Source organism: Chlorocebus sabaeus, chromosome X (assembly GCF_047675955.1).
Source record: "Chlorocebus sabaeus isolate Y175 chromosome X, mChlSab1.0.hap1, whole genome shotgun sequence".
Taxonomy (NCBI): domain Eukaryota; kingdom Metazoa; phylum Chordata; class Mammalia; order Primates; family Cercopithecidae; genus Chlorocebus; species Chlorocebus sabaeus.
Window position 1 is genome coordinate 81,460,650 of NC_132933.1, and position 20,352 is coordinate 81,481,001.

General features: G+C 40.2%; 1 protein-coding gene and 1 pseudogene across 7 annotated transcripts in view; one reads left to right on the forward strand and one right to left on the reverse strand.

The window, feature by feature from the left end:
- The window catches only part of TAF1 (TATA-box binding protein associated factor 1), a 100,300-nt gene that overhangs the window by 23,424 nt on the left and 56,524 nt on the right, over positions 1–20,352 (reverse strand). For all 7 annotated transcript variants that reach the window (XM_073013577.1, XM_037988914.2, XM_073013576.1 and 4 more), the window contains exons 31-32: positions 19,567–19,659; positions 19,397–19,481 (exon numbers count right to left, since the gene is read on the reverse strand). In XM_073013577.1, the coding sequence (XP_072869678.1) occupies positions 19,397–19,481; positions 19,567–19,659 (178 nt within the window). The remainder of the gene's footprint in view (positions 1–19,396; positions 19,482–19,566; positions 19,660–20,352) is intronic.
- On the forward strand, positions 2,932–3,059 carry LOC119621025 (small nucleolar RNA U13; annotated as a pseudogene).

The window sequence follows — 20,352 nt, forward strand, 5'->3', positions numbered from 1 at the left end:
CTCCAGCCTGGGTGACAGTGCGAGACTCTGTCTCAAAAAGAAAACACAGGCCGGGCACAGTGGGTCATACCTGTAATCCCAACGCTTTGGGAGGCTGAGGCAGGCAGATCACTTGAGGTCAGGCATTCAAAACCAGCCTGGCCAACACGGTGAAATTCCGTCTCTACTAAAAATACAAAAAAATTAGCCAGGCATTGGGGTGGATGCCTGTAATCCCAGATTCTCAGGAGGCCGAGGCAGGAAAATCGCTTGAATCTGGGAGGCAGACACTGCAGTGAGCCAAGATTGCGCCACTGCACTCCAGCCTGGGTGACAGTGTGAGACCTCTGTCTCAAAAAAAAAGAAAGAAAACAACACAATTAAAACTGGGCCACAGACAGGGCAATCAGGCAAGAGAAAGAAATAAAGGGTATTCAATTAGGAAAAGAGAAAGTCAAATTGTCCCTGTTTGCAGATGACATGATTGTATATTTAGAAAACCCCATCGTCTCAGCCCAAAATCTCCTTAAGCTGATAAGCAACTTCAGCAAAGTCTCAGGATACAAAATCAATGTGCAAAAATCACAAGCATTCTTATACACCAGTAACAGACCAACAGAGAGCCAAATCATGAGTGAACTCCCATTCACAACTGCCACAAAGAGAATAAAACACCTAGGAATCCAACTTACAAGGGATGTGAAGGACCTCTTCAAGGAGAACTACAAACCACTGCTCAATGAAATAAAAGAGAACACAAACAAATGGAAGAACATTCCATGCTCATGGATAGGAAGAATCAATATCATGAAAATGGCCATACTGCCCAAGGTAATTTACAGATTCAATGCCATCCCCATCAAGCTACTAATGACTTTCTTCACGGAATTGGAAAAAACTACTTTAAAGTTCATATGGAACCAAAAAAGAGCCCACATTGCCAAGACAATCCTAAGCAAAAAGAACAAAGCTGGAGGCATCACACTACCTGACTTCAAACTATACTACAAGGCTACAGTAATCAAAACAGCATGGTACTGGTACCAAAACAGATATATAGACCGATGGAATAGAACAGAGGCCTCAGAAATAACTCCACACATCTACAACCATCTGATCTTTGACAAACCTGACAAAAACAAGAAATGGGGAAAGGATTCCCTATTTAATAAATGGTGCTGGGAAAACTGGCTAGCCATATGTAGAAAGCTGAAATTGGATCCCTTCCTTACTCCTTATACAAAAATTAATTCAAGATGGATTAAAGACTTAAATGTTAGACCTAAAACCATAAAAACTCTAGAAGAAAACCTAGGCAATACAATTCAGGACATAAGCATGGGCAAGGACTGCATGTCTAAAACACCAGAAGCAATGGCAACAAAAGCCAAAACTGACAAATGGGATCTAATTAAACTAAAGAGCTTCTGCACAGCAAAAGAAACTACCATCAGAGTGAACAGGCAACCTACAGAATGGGAGAAAATTTCAACGATTTACCCATCTGACAAAGGGCTAATATCCAGAATCTACAAAGAACTTAAATTTACAAGAAAAAAATCAAACAACCCCATCAAAAAGTGGGCAAAGGATATAAAAAGACACTCCTCAAAAGAAGACATTTATGCAGCCAACAGACACATGAAAAAAATGCTCATCATCACTGGCCGTTAGAGAAATGCAAATCAAAACCACAATGAGATACCATCTCACACCAGTCAGAATGGCGATCATTAAAAAGTCAGGAAACAACAGATGCTGGAGAGGATGTGGGGAAATAGGAACACTTTTACACTGTTGGTGGGACTGTAAGCCAGTTCAACCATTGTGGAAGACAGTGTGGCGATTCCTCAAGGATCTAGAACTAGAAATACCATTTGACCCAGTCATCTCATTACTGGATATATACCCAAAGGATTATAGATCATGCTACTATAAAGACACATGCACACATATGTTTATTGCGGCACAATTCACAATAGCAGACTTGGAACCAACTCAAATGTCCATCAATGATAGACTTGATTAAGAAAATGTGGCACATATACACCATGGAATCCCTATGCAGACATAAAAAAGGATGAGTTCACGTCCCTTGCAGGGACATGGATGAAGCTGGAAACCATCATTCTGAGCAAACTATCACAAGGACAGAAAACCAAACACCACATGTTCTCACTCATAGGTGGGAATTGATCAATAAGAGCACTTAGACACAGGGTGGGGAACATCACATACCAGGGCCTGTCGTGGGATGGGGGGTTGGGGGAGGGATAGCATTAGGAGAAATACCTAATGTAAATGACGAGTTAATGGGTGCAGCAAACCAACATGGCACATGTATACATATGTAACAAACCTGCACGTTGTGCACATATACCCTAGGAAAAAAAATACAAAATTATAGCTAGATAGAAATAAGTTCTAGTGTTCTATAGCACCATAGAATGACTACAGTTAATAATAAAACAATATATAGTTTCAAATAGCTAGAAGGATATTGCACATTCTCAACACAAAGAAGTGATAAACATTTGAGACAGTGGATGTGCTAATTACCTTGATCTGATAACTATAAATTATATGTATGGAAATATAATTATGTGCCCTCAAGAATATGTACAATCGCTGTTAATTTAAAAAATTTTTAAACTGTATATTGAATCCTTAAGATGCTAAATTTACTTATATAACAAAAAAATTTCTTATGCTAATGTTTTTCAAAAATCATAGCTTTTATGACTTTATATAAATATATTTAAAATAATTGTATGATTTTTGTAGTTTAATAAAATTTGCACCGAATTCCAAAAAAAATAAAAAAATAAAATCACAATAGAAGAACAGCTAAAATTTTTTAAAGTGTTAATAGTGAATGCTGCAGAGAAACTGGATCACGTACATTGCTGGTGGGAATGTAAAATGGTACAGACACTCCAAAAGTATGGCACAATCTTTTTGTAGTTCATAAGCTTATGATGACATAAGTGTGATGACATTGGGTTTTCACACTCATGTGTGAGATGTGCCTCCCTCAAGCCTTATTACAATGCCAGTACATTTTTTTTCCACATCTGATGTGGAAAAAAAAAATGAAATAGTACGGTTTCTTGTAAAACTAAACATATACCATTCTATTCTTGGGCATTTATCCCAGAGAAATGAAAAATTAAACTCATCCAAAACCCTGTCTATGATTGCTCACAGCAGCTTTACTCATAATGGCAAAATAGTGAAAATCTGAATGTCCTTCAATGAGTAAATGTTTGAACAAACTCTGGTACAACCACACAATGGGACACTCAACAATTTAAAAAATGAACTACTGATACAACAATTTAGATGGACTTCAAGGGAATTATGCTTTGTGAAAAAAGTCAATCTCAAATTGTTACATACATATTATACTATTCCATTTATATAACATGCTCAAATGTCAAAACTATAGAGATGGAGAACAGATAAGTGGAACAGGAACAGTGGTGGGTGCGGTGGTGGGCGTGTGTGTGCGGGGGGTGCAGATACAAAGAACAGGGAGTTCCTTTATGGTAACAGTTCTAAGTCTTAATTGTGGTGGTGGTTACAGAAACATACATACGGCATGAAATTGCACACACATATGCACAAATAGATTTTTTAAATGGTGAAAACTAAGTTTTGTAATTTATTTAACAGTAATGTACCAATATAAATTTCCTGGTCTTGATATTGAAGTACAGCTATGTAAGATACTGCCATTGAAGGAAGCTGAGTGAGAAGCCCACAGGACTCTGTACTATTTCTTGCAACTTCCTGAATCTATAATTACCTCAAAATAAAAAGGATCAGAATATATTCATGAGCAAAAAAGAGCAAATTACAGAATAAAACAAAAACTTGAAAAACCTACATGTATTTTTCTTTTTTACTGCTCCTGCAGAGCAGGGCTACCCTATAGGCAGTGTGCTGAGAGTGGCGTAATAAGTAAACACATTTTGTGTAAGCATAGAAAAAAGTACCTAAGACTATATATCAAGCTGTTATCTCTGGGGAAATGAAAATATGGGAGACAGGAGTGGGAGGGCAGGCAGAAGCTTTAACTTTTAATTTTATATATTTCTAGATTATTTGATCTTTTTATAAGAGGTTTTGCTTTTTTGTTTTTTAAAAGGTCTACTCGACAGGAATGTAGATGTTAGGTTAGAAGGAGATAAATATAAAGGCTGGGACATTCACCAGGTGACTAGGCAAAATATAATGCAAACTTTAGTGACATACTGGATGTTGGAACTTATTCAAAGTAAAGAATCAAAAACAAGAGGGTCCTAGATGTAGCTACTGGGTAATGTTAATGTCCCATTAAACCCAGATTGGAAATTTTAAGTGAGTGATTCAAGTAAAGGAGGAGAGAGGGAGAAAGTTGGAATAAAGGAGGATAGGAGGAAACAATAATACACTCAGCTTGAGGTATGTTTTAAGTTCCACTGAAACATCCAAGAGGAAATGTTTGGCAAGTGGCTTTGTCTACAATAGAGTCATCAGGAAAGAGGTGATAACTGAAGTTACAGGAGTGGGCAGAACATTCAGCAAAGGAGATTAAATAGGAATAGTTTAAGAGGTGGGAGGAAAATAAGGGCTGACTTTTTTATTTTTGGAGTCTCGTTCTGTCACCCAGGCTGGAGTGCAGTGTCATGATCTTGGCTCACTGCAACCTCTGCCTCCCAGGTTCAAGTGATTCTCCTGCCTCAGCCTCCCGAGAATGCTGAGTGCATTCTTATGCTGTGTGCCACCACGCCTGGCTAATTTTTTTGTATTTTTAGTGAAGACAGGTTTCACCATGTTGGCCAGGCTGGTCTCGAACTCCTGACCTCACGTGATCCACCCGCCTCAGCCTCCCCTAGCCAGAGCTAAAAATTGTCATGGAAGCCAATCACAATACAGTTGTGAGGAAAGAATGGTCAATTACGTCAAATACTAGGGTGAGGTCAAGATAAGCACAGAAAAGTGCCCACTATATCTGACAATTATGTGGTCCTGTTTACTTGGGAGACTGGAGAGGGTGGAAGACAGCTTAAAGCTAAGTGAGGCATTACTGGCAGACAAAGAAAATAGTGAGAGATGTTACATATTCATAAAAGAAATCTGGCTGTCATAAAAAAGAATGAAAGTCTGATACATGCTACAACATGGATGAACCTTGAAAATATGGTAAGTAAAACAAACCAGACACAAAAGGAAGAATATTGTATATAATGTATGATTTACTTATATGACATACCTAGAATAGGCAATTGCATAGAGAGAGAAACTAGAATAGAGATTACCAGGAGCTAGGAAGAAGGGGAGTTACCATGTAAGGGGTACAGAGTTTCTGTTTGGAATAATAAAAAAGTTCTGTAAATACATAGTGGTAATGGTTGCACTACACTGTGAATGAACTTAATGCCACTGATTTGTACACTTAAAAATAGTTAAAATGACGGCTGGGCACGGTGGCTCATGCCTGTAATCCCAGCACTTTGGGAGGCTGAGGCAGGTGGATCACCTGAGGTCAGAAATGGGAGACCAATCTGGCCAACATGGTGAACCCCCGTCTCTACTAAAAATACAAAAATTACCCGGGCGTGGTGGTGTACACCTGTAATCCCAGCTACTCTGGAGGCTGAGGCAGGAGAAACGCTTGAACCCAGGAAGCAGAGGTTGCAGTGAGCCAAGATCGCACCACTGCACTCCAGCCTAGGAAACAGAATGAGACTCAGTCTCAAAAAAATAAAAATAGTTAAAATGACAAATTTTTATATTATCTATATTTTACCATAATAAAAAAGTCTGTATGGAAAGAGAAAGAGACAAGATGGCAGCAAGAGACTCAAGCAGGATTTGGGGAAGTTTTTCTTCTCTTCAATGACGTGAAGGACTTAACCTTCATATGGAAATATTTCTTTTTTTTTTTTTTTTTGGAGACAGAGTCTCACTCTGTCGCCCAGGCTGGAGTGCAGTGGCATGATCTCAGCTCCAGGCCCAGCTAATTTTTGTATTTTTAGTAGAGATGGGGTTTCACCATGTTGGCCAGGCTGGTCTTTAACTCCTGGCCTCAAATGATCCGCCTGCCTTGGCCTCCCAAAGTGCTGGGATTACTGTTGTGAGCCACCAAGCCTGGTCAGAGATACTTATATCTTGGGTCCCAATCACTGATGGAAAAAAAAGACCCTTATTATTTGTTAGTGGCCAAACTTACAGAGTACTACCCTCATAGCACAGACTTAGAAACTAGTATTATGGAAACGCTTTAAGTATTACATTTAACCTATGAACAATACTGAATCAACTATTCATATTCTTCAAACTGAAACCTTTAGACTTAATAACCAGTTAGGAAAAAAAGAACACAAGCACACTGGCAGCAAAGCTTTTAAATTTTATATAGAATATTGACAATGAAGAATAAACAAAATAAAAACTTAAATTACCTAGTAATAAACTCAACAATGAGAAATTCAAAAGCAACAAAAACTATAAAATGTATAGGAATAAATTAAAAGATGCCTAGAAACTATATGAAGAAAACTAGAAGCCATTATTGGGGGACATAAAATGTGAGTAAATGAAGAAATATAAACTCCCAGGTGGAAAAATGGAGAATTATAAAGATACACAGTTTCTCCAAATTAATCCATAAATTAAATAAGGTCTCAATCATGTTTATTCATTCGACGACAAGGTAGAATCTAACAAAAACGACCTTAGAGTTTATTTAGGATAATCAAGCAAGCACAGTCAAGGAATTTAAAATTATAAAGCCTTTGTGATAAAACAATTATATTATCTGGTGATAATAGCACCAGACTAGACAAACAGATCAATGAAGCAGATCTGTTCATTGATGAAGCAGAAAGCTCTCAAATAGGTTCGAGAATATATAAGAGCCGGGCGAGGTGGCTCATGCCTGTAATCCCAGCACTTTGTGAGGCTGAGGCGGGCGGATCACGAGGTCGAGAGATCGAGACCATCCTGGTTAACACGGTGAAACCCTGTCTCTACTAAAAATACAAAAAAATTAGCTGGGTGTGGTGGCGGGCACCTGTAGTCCCAGCTACTCTGGAGGCTGAGGTGGGAGAATGGCGTGAACCCGGGAGGCGGAGCTTGTGGTGAGCCAAGATCATGCCACTGCACTCCAGCCTGGGGGACAGAGCGAGACTCTGTCTCAAAAAAAAAAAAAAAAAGTAAGAATTTAGTATATTTAAAAGTAGCATTTTGGCCAGGTGCATTGGCTTATGCCTGTAACCCTAGCACTTTAGGAGGCTGAGGCAGGTGGACCATTTGAGCCCAGGAGTCTGAGATTAGCCTGGGCAACATGGTGAAACCACATCTCTACAAAAAATACAAAAAGTAGGCCAGGCCCGGTGGCTCATGCCTGTAATCCCAGCACTTTGGGAGGCCAAGGTGGGCGGATCACGAGGTCAGGAGATCGAGACCATCCTGGCTAACATGGTGAAAACCCGTCTCTACTAAAAATACAAAAAATTAGTCAGGCATGGTGGCGGGCGCCTGTAGTCCCAGCTACTCAGGAGGCTGAGACAGGAGAATGGCGTGAACCTGGGAGGCGGAGCTTGTAGTGAGTGGAGATCAGGCCACTGCACTCCAGCCTGGGTGACAGAGCGAGACTCTGTCTCAAAAAAAAAAAAAAAAATACAAAAAAACAAAAACTAAACCAAAAACAGAAATTAGCCAGGCTTGGTGATGTATGCCTGTAGTCCCAGCTACTTGGGAGGCTAAGGTGGTAGGATAGCTTGAGCCCAGGAGGTGGAGGCTGTAATGACCCATGATCACACTACTGCACTCCAGTCTGGGCAACAGAGCAAGACCTTGTTTCAAAAAAAAAAAATGCAGGTAGCATTTCAATTAGTAGAAGAGGTTAGACTGTTCCATAAAAGGGACTTGGACACTTTGGCTAGTCATTTGGGAAAGAAAGTAAGTTAAATATTTACCTTCTACTTAAGATTTTATTCTAAAAAGTAGACAAACATTTAAATATTTAAAATACTGTACGTATTAGAAGAAAATATGGTTTGCTATCTTGGGGGTAAGGAAGATCTTTTGAAGAGTTATAATACCAAAGACAGGAATCATATAGGAGAGACTGATAAATACAAATGTATGCATATGAAGTTTCTGTATGTCAGAAATACCATAAAACTAAACATTAAAAGACTTTCTGGGCATGATAGAATAAATGCTATTGGATTAGTCCTCCTACTATAACCAGAAAACTAGAAAAAAACAAATGAAACAACTGCTTTCAGACACTGAGCAACTAGTAGTGTAAGAGTCTGTGATCCCTGTGAGAAGGGAAGGGAAATGAAGTGAGCCCTACAATTGTCCCTGGCTTTCTGCTGAAGGCAAGCCAATTATTGCAGTCTTCCTGAGCTGTGGAGACATATTAGAGTCTGAGGACGTTAAGACAGCTGGAAATTGCAAGGCACAACTGGAGAAGAGGGTGCTCCACAAGATCTGCAAGGGCTCCCTTTAGTCTTTGGCTGAATAACTACTAAGCTACACAGGCATAGGATGAGACCCCAGAATGTCAGGCAAAGGTCCTATAACCTGAACAACTATCAGAGCCCACAAAAGGTTGGGAGATACTCAAAAGTTGGGGACAGGGGGAGATTTCTCAGTTTTTCTTTGTAAATTTGAATCTAGATTGTGGGGTCCAACTGAGCATTCTAAAACTTTGGGCTCTCAGGTTTCATGACATAAGTTCTATCTATGTCCATCCTAAAGATGGTTTCTTACTGGAGTTGATTTTGCTTTTAAGAGCACTAGAGGAGAAACTTACTATGAAATCTTTGGGAAAGGGGAATCTCATCATGACTAGCTCAGCATCACCTATTGGTTCAGACTACACAGCTCATTTCAAATGAGATCAGGCACATTTAGGGTGATATAGCCACAGACTATGCAGCTCATTTCAAATTTAACTAAACATTAAGTAGTAAGGCCTCTGCCAATTTTGTTAAGTCCGGCAAAAAGTTTGGGTTGTATTTTTGAGAAGGGACTTATCTGTATGACTCTCTCCTTTAACTGTTGTGGTCCTTTGGGGACTGCTGTAAATAACTCCAACCACTTAAAGTTGTGGACTTCCCTGTATTAATGTTCTTTTCAAATGCTATTTAAACATGAACAGAGGTTCTGAAATTGATCTAGTACTTACGTGGCAGCTGGAAGGTACAAGGGCTTAACTCTATAATTAGCGTACAGTCCACTGTCATCACTTAAGGACAAGACCAATTCCTCTGATACATGCTGCCTATGTCCAGATGTGTTTTATATGGAGTGTTACTTATCTTCTGGTTTTTGCCTAATGACCCTAATCTTAGTGCTAAGTATTCTGGCTATATACAATATAGTTCACGGGCTAAATATGTGACTAACAAAGTCAAGGAAGTCAGTGTAAAATGTTACAGAAATATGCTCATATGCAGTATATTATGAGTGAAGGATCTGAATATAAAGAGTCAAAATAATGTTTTTTTTTTTGTTTTGTTTTGTTTTTTTTTTTTGAGACGGAGTCTGGCTCTGTCACCCAGGCTGGAGTGCAGTGGCCGGATCTCTGCTCACCGCAAGCTCCTCCTCCCGGGTTTACGCCATTCTCCTGCCTCACCCTCCGGAGTAGCTGGGACTACAGGCGCCCGCCACCTCGCCCGGCTAGTTTTTTGTACTTTTTAGTAGAGACGGGGTTTCACCGTGTTAGCCAGGATGGTCTCGATCTCCTGACCTCATGATCCGCCCGTCTCGGCCTCCCAAAATGCTGGGATTACAGGCTTGAGCCACCGCGCCCGGCCAAAATAATGTTAATTAGAGATACCATTCCACTAATTTAGATTAACTTTAATACTAACAATAAAATTTTACAAAATAAAAATTTTAACATAGAGAATAAAGTCCACATGGACTTTGTTACTATTTATATTTTTTGTTTTTTGAGACAGGGTATCACTCTGTCAACCAAGCTGGAGTGCAGTGGCACAATCATGGCTCACTGCAGCCTTGAACTCCTGGGCTCAGCAACAGGCACACACCACCATGCCCAGGTAATTTTTAAAATTTTTTAAGAGACAGGGTCTCTTGCCAGGGCTGATCTTGAACTTCTGGCCTCAAGAGATTCTCCTGCCTTGGCCTCCCAAAGCATTAGGATTACAGGAGTGAGTCGCTGCATCCAGCCTGGACTTTGTTACTATTAAGTAAAAAAAGAGGCAGGATCATATTTGGCTGAACCAACAAAGTTTTAAACAGAAATATTATTTCGTGTGTATCAACTGATAGTGGGAAATATTTCATGTGCCTTTAACTCCTCAATGTCTTTATGGTGTCTTTCTAGATGTCATCATTTCATATCACATGGCACCACTAACCCTTATAGCCCTATTCAGAAGTTTCCTATTCCACTGGTTAAGAAGGGGGAAAGTCAGCCTTCTAGGCTGTCCACTGCTACTACCTAGACATTATTTACTTCTTCTTGGGGATAAAAAAAAATCTTTCCTACTCTAAGGCCTGTTTTTCACTACGCCAGAGGTTGAAGACTTGGAGCCAAATTTGGCCTGCAGATAGATGTTTTTATTTGGCCAACGGAGTAAAGAAACATTTAAACTATTTGCAAATACGTAAAAATTTAAGAAATGTCACATAAAAAATTCAGATTTTCAGCTTCTCTTGAAAAATTAAGACATCTAGCAACACAGGATACTCATTTCCTTAGGACAACAATCAGATGAAGGACATGCTGCTTTAGATGGAATATGCATGCACTCTTCTAGTTTAGCACAATCCCACCTGGCCCACCTTAGTCATTTACATTATTTGCCTGGCCCCTGCAGGACACCTGAGTTTGAAATCTGTGTTCTTCACCTTTAGTCACCATTATTAACTGATTCTCATTCACAAAAACTTATGCACCTGGCACAATCATTCTCTCGGCTCCAAATCTCTCCCATCATAGTGAGTTACTTTATTGTTCACATGTACAACCTATCCAAATCCCTGCAAATCTTTGTGCCAATAGTTTGCACCTTTGCTCCAGCCAAACACATCCATGGCTACCAAACACATCCATGGCTATACCCAGAATGCTATCTAGTGAAAACTGCTTCACCTCTGGAACTTTCAACTCCAAATATTCAACTTTCTTACCACAGCCTTGTGTCTGTCCAGTTTTTTCATTCTCTTTCTCTTACTTCAAGAAAATTGCCAGGCCCATTAATTTCTATCTCTCAACATATTAAGCCTCTCCTGGCATTACTTTAATGTATAATCAGCCCCATGTTTTAAAAACTAAGGTAATGCAGAAGAATATACCAAAGTAAGCTATGGGATCATTGTTGTATAGCTTCCTGAATCAGCAATTTTACGTTAAGATTGGAGAGGGAATGTGAAGTAATTTGGTAAGAAACTTGAAGCAAGTTAAAGTACAGATAAGCCTAAAGGAAAATTTGCGTAAGTTTTTAAGATAAAACACAAATTGCCAAATAAATTGCAAGCTTCTGTGAAGCTGCTCTGAGATATTCCCCCAAACTGGAGACTATACGGTCACAATCCTCTGCAATAAAGTGTCCTTTATTGGTTTGAGATGCCCGAACTTCAACAATTTTTTTTTTTTTTTTTTTTTTTTGCTAATACCCTCACAATTCCCAATCTTTCCAGCACATCCACAAAACAAAATCTCAATCCTGAATCAATTTTATCATCTGCCTTCTCAGTTTCCTAACTTGATCTGATGAGCACTGACAAAAATTACGGAACTGTTCCAAATGATACTGCTCAAAAAAAAAAGTCTCCATCTTCAGCTGGACCCTGAAAAGCTGCTCAACAGCATTCTTCTGAAATGTCCCTCATCAGCTCCTTTTCCAATTTCCCATAAAAATAATTCTTGTTGGTATTTTTCTTCAAATTCCTTCTCGTACTTTAATCTCAGCAAAAAATACCGTTTCCTACTTTACGGAGAACTAAGATGTTACTTACACGGAAACTTTCTCAATGTCTATCTTCCCACTTTCATAGGTATTTCATTTCCTTTTCTTCTCTTTGACCTATACAAAGGTCTCCTCTGTCCAACTGCCTTCATCCCCTCAACATATTGTCTACTTCCTTCTTCCCTTCACAGGCAACTCTCAATCTCTACTTTCTTGCTTCCCATTCATTCATAACTCCTGCAGTCTGGCTTTTTATTCTACCACTTCAGTGAAATAGAAAACTCTTCTAATAACCATCCTCTTTGGTCTTCTCTGTAGCACTTGACCTGTTGGTAATTTTCCCTCTTTGAAATTCTCTTCTCTTAGTTTGCAGTATATTATTCTTAGTTTTTCTTCTTTCATTCTGGCCACTCCTTCATATTCACTTTTTTTTATTTTTTTTATTTTTTTTGAGACGGAGTCTCACTCTGTGGCCAGGCTGAAGTGCAGTGGTGCAATCTCGGCTCACTGCAACCTCCGCCTCCCGGGTCCAAGTGATTCTCCTGCCTCAGCCTCCCGAGTAGCTGGGACAACTGGCGCATGCCACCACGCCCAGCTTATTTTTTGTATTTTTAGTAGAGACAGGGTTTTGCTATGCTGGCCAGGATGGTCTCGATCTCTTGACCTCATGATCCACCCGCCTCGGCCTCCCAAAGTGCTGGGATTACAGGCGTGAGCCACCGTGCCGGGCCTCACCTATTATCTTAAATATTGGAATTTGTCAGGTCTATTCTTATCCCACATCCTCTCTTAAACAGTGATTCTTTTTTGGGATCACACACAACTTTGATAATCTGATAAAATCTATGGTCTTTCTACTCAGTAAAATAATCATATTTTACATACAACATCAGAGGGTTCAAGGAATGTACCCTACTCCCTATTTGAGCTCATCTACTTATATTTTTATATGCTGATAATCTGAAAAATAACCATATTTATAGTATAAACTCTCTTCTGAGGCCAGGTGCAAAAGTTGACACCTAAAATCCCAGCACTTTGGGAGGCCGAGGGAGGTGGATCATTTGAGGTCAGGAGTTTGAGACCAGCCTGGCCAACATGGTGAAACCCCGTCTCTACTAAAAATACAAAAATTAGCTGGGTGTGATGACATGTGCCTGTAATCCCAGCTACTTGGGAAGCTGAAGCAGGCAAATCATTTGAACCTGGGAGACGAACGTTGCCGTGGGCCGAGATCGCACCACTGCATTCCAGCCTGGGTGACAGACCAAGACTCTGTCCCAAAAAAAAAAAAAAATATGTATCATCTGAGCTTTGGGCTTGTATACAGCTAACTACCTATTAAAAGTCTTCACTTAGATGTCCTACCCCAATACAACATAGCAAGTTGAACTCTGCTATCTTTTCTCCAAACTACTCTTCCTGTATTTCCCATATTAGTCAATGGCACCACTTGTTGCCCAAGTCAGAACTTTGGACGTCATTTGATTTCTTCATCCTTCCAAAAATGGAAATTTCTCTTAATTGTAAAAGTACATAATACTTTTAGGGAGCACATATGCTCACTAAAAAATTCAAATACCTGGCCGGGCGCGGTGGCTCAAGCCTGTAATCCCAGCACTTTGGGAGGCCGAGACGGGCGGATCACAAGGTCAAGAGATCAAGACCATCCTGGCTAACACGGTGAAACCCCGTCTCTACTAAAAAATACAAAAATCTAGCCGGGCGTGGTGGCGGCGCCTGTAGTCCCAGCTACTCGGGAGGCTGAGGCAGGAGAATGGCATGAACCCGGGAGGCGGAGCTTGCAGTGAGCTGAGATCTGGCCACTGCACTCCAGCCTGCGCGACAGAGCGAGACTCCGTCTCAAAAAAAAAAAAAAAAATTCAAATACCTAAGTACAAACAAGTATAAAGTAAAAACTATTCTCCATTTCTCCCTTTGGTAATTCAATTCCATGGCAACAACTGAGCTAAACAGTGACTGACTCCTAGATGGGATACCTGCTCTCCAGTTCACTGGCCCCCACAACATAGCCCATTTCACTCATTTGTATTACCTGTCCATAGAATCCAAATTTGTGACCCCACCCTTTCTAAATATACTGTTGAGTAATATGGTTCTCAATAATACAACTTGAATATCTTTTCATATGAGTATACACAAATACACCTAATTTGTTAGCTAAGTCTACCATTTTGATAGCTAAGCAGTACTTCATCATATAGATGTGCCATTTTTAAAACAATTTCCTATTGTTGGATATTTAGAATGCTCCATGTTTTTGCAATTACAAGCAATGCTGCAAAGAACATTTGTACATGTACCTTTATAAACTTGTGTGGAGTAGTCCCTGGAAGTGAAGGTGCTTAGCCAATGGAAATGAACATTTACAGTCCTCTAAAACGTTTGTACTAATTTATGTTTCCCCCAAGAGCATGAGTGCTTGATACCATCTTAAAATCTCCATCCTTTACCCATGCCCCCAACTTCTAACCATTTATGAAACATCAATTCTACCTCCTCAGTATCTCTACACCCCGTCTTCATCTTTTTACTCTTATTGATACTGATCTTAGTTCAGGCCGTCAGTATTTTTAACTGGGAATGCTGTCAATAGTTTCTTTACCGGTCTCTATCTTATTCCCCTCTTCCAATCCATTCTTCAGATAGGTTTCGGAATGATACATTCAGGTACTAGTACCTGATATGTCCCTTTCTCCTTCTAAAGGTTTGGTGTAACATACTAGGCCTTTCATGATTTGGCCCCTCTACCTTTAAAATCTCGAATCTCACTACCAAATGTAATTCCACTATGCATCCTAGTCATATTTAACTACCGGCATTTCCCTATCCAAGGCACCTTCATCTACTTTTGCATTTGTGCTATCTGCCAGGAACTTCTCCACCGTTTTCCACTTGACTATTTCCTTGGCACAGTAGGTGCTCAATAAGTAGTTATTATCATCATCATTCTTCAAAACTCAGTTCAAAAGTCACTTCCTCTTAGGAGAGTTCCCCTGCTTCCTATACAAGGAAAAACCATGGAAAACATATAACATCATCCCCTTTACATCAACTGTTCAAGTAAAGTAAGTCCTTGCTAACATAAATAACAGTATCATGAATACCTCTGACTACATCTCTGATTAGGATTATAATCTTACCACATGCTAACTACTTACATGCACTATTTTATTTAATCCTCACAACAACCCTCAGAGGGGAGTACTATTATTCTTATTTTACAGATAGGAAAAGCAGAGACTAAGTTATTTGCTCAAAGTCACATTGCTATTAAGTGCTGGGGCCAATGTTCAAATCCAAGTCTACCTGACAATAAAGTCTGTTCAATAAAAGTCTGAACAATTTTTTAGTCTCTCAATGTTGCCAAATAGCTTTCCAGAAATCTCACACAATTTTATACTGCCAACAGCAAAGCGTGAGAGCACCTGTCTCACTACCATTATGTCTACTAAAAAACTGAGTTGGCCGGATGCAGTGGCTCATGAGGGAGACCAGGCCAGCCAAGATGGTGAAACCCCATCTCTACTAAAAACACAAAAATTAGCCGGGCACGGTGGCGGGAACCTGTAATCCCAGCTACTCGGGAGGCTGAGGCAGGAGAATCGCTTGAACCCAGGGGGTGGAGGGTGCAGTGCGCCAAGATCATGCCACTGTACTCTAGCCTGAGCGACAGAGCAAGACTCCGTCTAAACAACAACAAAACAAAACAAAACAAAAAAAAAACAAACAAAAAAAACCTCTTTCAATTTTTTTTTTTTTGAGACTAAGTCTCACTCTGTCACCCAGGCTGGGGTGCAGTGGCACTATCTCGGCTCACTGCAGCCTCTACCTCCCAGGTTCAAGCAATTATCATGCCTCATACTCCCAAGTAGCTGGGATTACGGGAGCCTGCCACCACGCCCGGGTAACTTTTGTATTTTTAGTAGAGATGGGGTTTCACCATGTTGGCCAGGCTGATCTCGAACTCCTGACCTCAGGTGATCTATCTGCCTCGGCCTCCCAAAGTGCTGGGATTACAGGCATGAGCCACCACGTCCGGCCCAATTGCATTTCTTCGATTACTAGTGCAACACAATATTTATTCATGTTTGTTACCTATTTAATTTTCGTCTTTTGTGATCTGTCCATCTGCCCTCTGCTTACTTTTTTATTAGTATCTTCTGGGTTTTTCTTACTGTTTTACATAAGCTCCTTGTAAGTCTGCCCTATGTCCTAAGTCAGGCATCACCAGGTCAAGTGCCTTTCTGTAACACTCTTGCTTATCACTTGCTACACATAGTCTTTTTTAGACGTCTGTGAGCTTACCAACACTTCCACTGCCAGAATTCTGGGTGATTAATTTTAGGTGTTTTCATGAAACAATAATGGATAATTGACCCAACAAGGGACATTTCTACTCTCCAATTTCCAATGTGTAATAAGCAGAGCAAAGTGAGAAAGTAGATTCTTTCAACCCAAACCAGAATGAACAAAAATGGAAGTCTCATCTCTTTAATGATATATGCATGTCCTAGTTACGTATAATTCCCTGAACTTGCCCTGTTCTTTCATTCTTCCATGATATTAAACATTGTGTTCTCTGCCCAGAACGCCTATTTCTTCATCAGTCTTTCCGACTGACCAATCCTTCACCTTTTCTCTCCAATACTCTGCCCCTTCTGACAAACTTAACAGTCATACTACTTACTGCTAAAAATTACAGGAGAAAAGTCTTATAATCATGTGGATTCTTAGTTGAGAACCTCAGTATGCTAGATAATTTTCTCAAATGCCCTTAGCTCCCTCTTCTATTTGTTTAAGGAATTATAAGAAATCGTTTCCCTGTTTCATTCCTTCAGTGTTTTCCTATTTAGGATCAAGTACAAACTCAAGTATAGCACACAAAATCCTCTATGGTTTGACTCTTGCCTGCCTCTCTAAACAGTTACTCACCAATATGTACACTTGAACTGCAACCCCAACACCTTGTTTCTTTTTTCTTTTTTTGAGACGGAGTTTCACTTTTGTTGCCCAGACTGGAGTACAATGGCACCATCTTGGCTCCCTGCAACCTCCGCCTCCCAGGTTCAAGTGATTCTCCTGACTCAGCCTCCCGAGTAGCTGGGATGACAGGCATGCGCCACCACGCCCGGCTAATTTTGTATTTTTAGTAGAGACGGGGTTTCTCCATGTTGGTCAGCCTGGTCTCAAACTCCCGACCTCAGGGGATCCCACCGCCTCGGCCTCCCAAAGTGCTGGAATTATAGGCGTGAGTCACCGCACCCGGCCTGTTTCTTAAACCTATCATGCAATTTCAGGCCTCTGTGCCTTTACATATTGCTGTTCTCTCTACCTAGAACATTTTCTCCTCCACATTCTTTGCCAAGTAAACACCATTGATCTTTCAGAATTCAGCTTAAGAAAACTCTCTTCTGATGGGTGTGGTGGCTCATGCCTGTAATCCTAACACTTTGGGAGGCCAAGATAGGAGGATGGCTTGAGTCCTGGAGTTCCAGACCAGACTGGGCAACACAGCAAGATCCCCATCTCTATTTACAAAAAAGAAAAAGAAAAAAGAAAATCCTCTTCCAGAAAGCTTCCTCTAACCCCCCCCCCTTTTTTTTTTTGAAATGGGGTCTCACTATGTTGCCCAGGCTGGTCTTGCACTCCTGAGCTCAAGTGATCCACCCGCCTTGGCCTCCCAAGGTGCTAGGATTACAGGCATGAGCCACCGCACCCCGCCCCACTCTAATTTAGATATACTGTCCTGTGATACTCTGTGCATGCTTATAACAATAAAATTTAAGTACTATAATTTTTCTTTTCTGTTTCCCGAACTAAACTAAACTAATTTGGAACAGAAACCATATATAATTTGATATTTATAACATCTATCAGTGCCAGCACATATAAGTACTCAATGTTTAAAAATTGTCATTAAAAACTGTATTAGCTTGTTTATGAAGCCTTCCCTCTCAGTTAAGATATTCCTTGCTCTCGTCTGATGCACTCTGCACATACTTCTATTATAGCCCTTGTCAAACTGCATTTTACTTATTTATTTTATTTATTTATAAAGACAGGGTCTTGCTGTCGCCCAGGATGTAGTGCAGGGGCATGATCATAGCTCACTGCAGTCTTGAACTCCTGAGTTCAAGTGACCCTCCTGCCTTAGCCTCCCAAATAGCTAAGACTTCAGGCACTCACCACTACACCTAGCTAAGCTTTTGTTTGTAAGTGTTTTATACAGACAAGGAAGGTCTTGCTATGTGTGCCCAGGCTGGTCTCAAACTCCTGGCCTCAAGCAATCCTCCCACCTCAGCCTACCAAAGTGTTGAGATTACAGGCATGAGCCACCATGCCTGGTTCCAAGCTGCATTTTAATTGTCTCTTTCTGCCAACTGGATTGTGAATTACTTGAGGACAGTGACTGTCTCTCTTATCAGTAGATTAAGCAGCTAGCACAGAGCCTGGCATATGTTATTCAATCAACTCATGTACTGAGCAAAACTCCATGCACCAAGGAAGCTCACCTTGGTCTATAGCTACCCATTTCCCTAAGCTCCATCTAAGGGCCTGGGACATAGGTGAGTTTTCACATTCTAGGAAAAAGCAATGATGGCTCAGAGCCCAAAGTAATATCCATTTGATTTTTATTCTCACTTCATTTTTCTGTGCCTTCCGAGATTTCAAAAGTAAGCATATATTACTTTTTCATCATTAAAGGCTAATAGCAATCTTTATACAACATACACACTAAAATATATGCTTGCTTTTAAAAAAAAAAAAAAAAAAAAAAAAAGACTGGCCAGGAGTGTGGCTCACACCTGTAATCCCAGCACTTTGGGAGGCTGAGGCAGATGGATCATCTGAGGTCAGGAGTTCGAGACAAGCCTGGCCAACATAGTGAAACCCCATTTCTACTAAAAATACAAAAATTAGCTGAGCGTGGTGGTAGGCACCTGTAATCCCAGCTACTCAGGAGGCTGAGGCAGGAAAATTACTCGAACCTGGAAGAGGTAGAGGTTGCAGTGAGCCAAGATTGCGCCACTGTACTCCAGCCTGGGCAACAAGAGTGAAACTCCATCTCAAAAAAATAAAAATAAAAAGACTAAGTCACTCAATTGATTCTGCGATCACTGCTCAAGGCTGCCTTATGCACATAAATTTTAATAATGCTGGCTAGGAGTGTTGGCTCATGCCTGTAATCCCAGCATTTTGCGAAGCCGAGGTGGAACGATTGCTTGAGCTCAGCCTGGGCAAAACAGCAAAACCCTGTCTCTACTAAAAAAAGAGCCTGGCGCAGTGGCGTGTGCCTGGTTCAGTGAACTATGATCACACCACAGCATCCAGCCTGGTTAGGAGAGCAAGATCCTGTCTCAAAAAAAATTTTTTTAATAATGCTAAGTAATGTCAGATGGATAGAAGATGGATGGATTCATGGAAAGAAAATAAAGAGAAATACCCACCATTATACTTAACACTGTTGGCCAGAATAAGGTTTACATCATCTAGAAAGCTCTCCCGACTCTGATACTTGTGCTTCGAGATATTCTGTGATGAAAAGAATCAGGCACTCAGATACACACACACAGTCACTTGATTACAAAAAGGCATTTAGATCAAATCAGTCACTCACCTTACGTATGGTCTCTAAATCCATTGGATTGACAATCACTTTGTAATAATCTGGAACAAATTTCTTATTAACTGGGTGATGAAATGGCCAAGACTAGTAAATAGAAAGCATAAGAAATTAAATGGAAATCACTCTTCATACCAGAATTTCACCACCTTTGTTGGCTTACAAATATTCCTATAAAAAGCTATGGACTCTTTCCCTAGAAAAACACATAATCATACAAAACTTCTGTATATAATGTAAGGGGTTCACAGATTCCTTTAAGGATTTCTATGCCATGATAGGGTAAAAACACTTGCTCTATAGTCATAATTAAAATTTCTTATTCCCTAGTCCCATCCGGAAGTTTTATAGCATTACACACGTAGAACACATTCCTATAGTGCAAAAGGAAACTGTTGAGAATTCCTAGGGAGGATCACCATAACAATATAAAAACGAAATAAAAGACAACCAACGGTGTCTAATTATCAAAGTATCATTTGCTTAGAAGTACCTTTAAATCAAAAGTCTCACATTCGCTAGCACCCTCTCTCTATAGGGCTACTCAGGAGCATTCATATACTGAATGTCAGCAACAGGAAGCAAAAACCTCCCTACATCCAAAGATTCCTGGCCTCTTTGACTTCAATGATAATGTACTCTTTAAAAAAAAGATAATGTACCCATACAGCAAAAAGGTCAATATTTAAAATCACATACCAGTCACAACTGACATACCCACTTAGACTCTCCAAAATACACACACGTACACCCTATACATTTTTCCTTTCCCCTGCACGA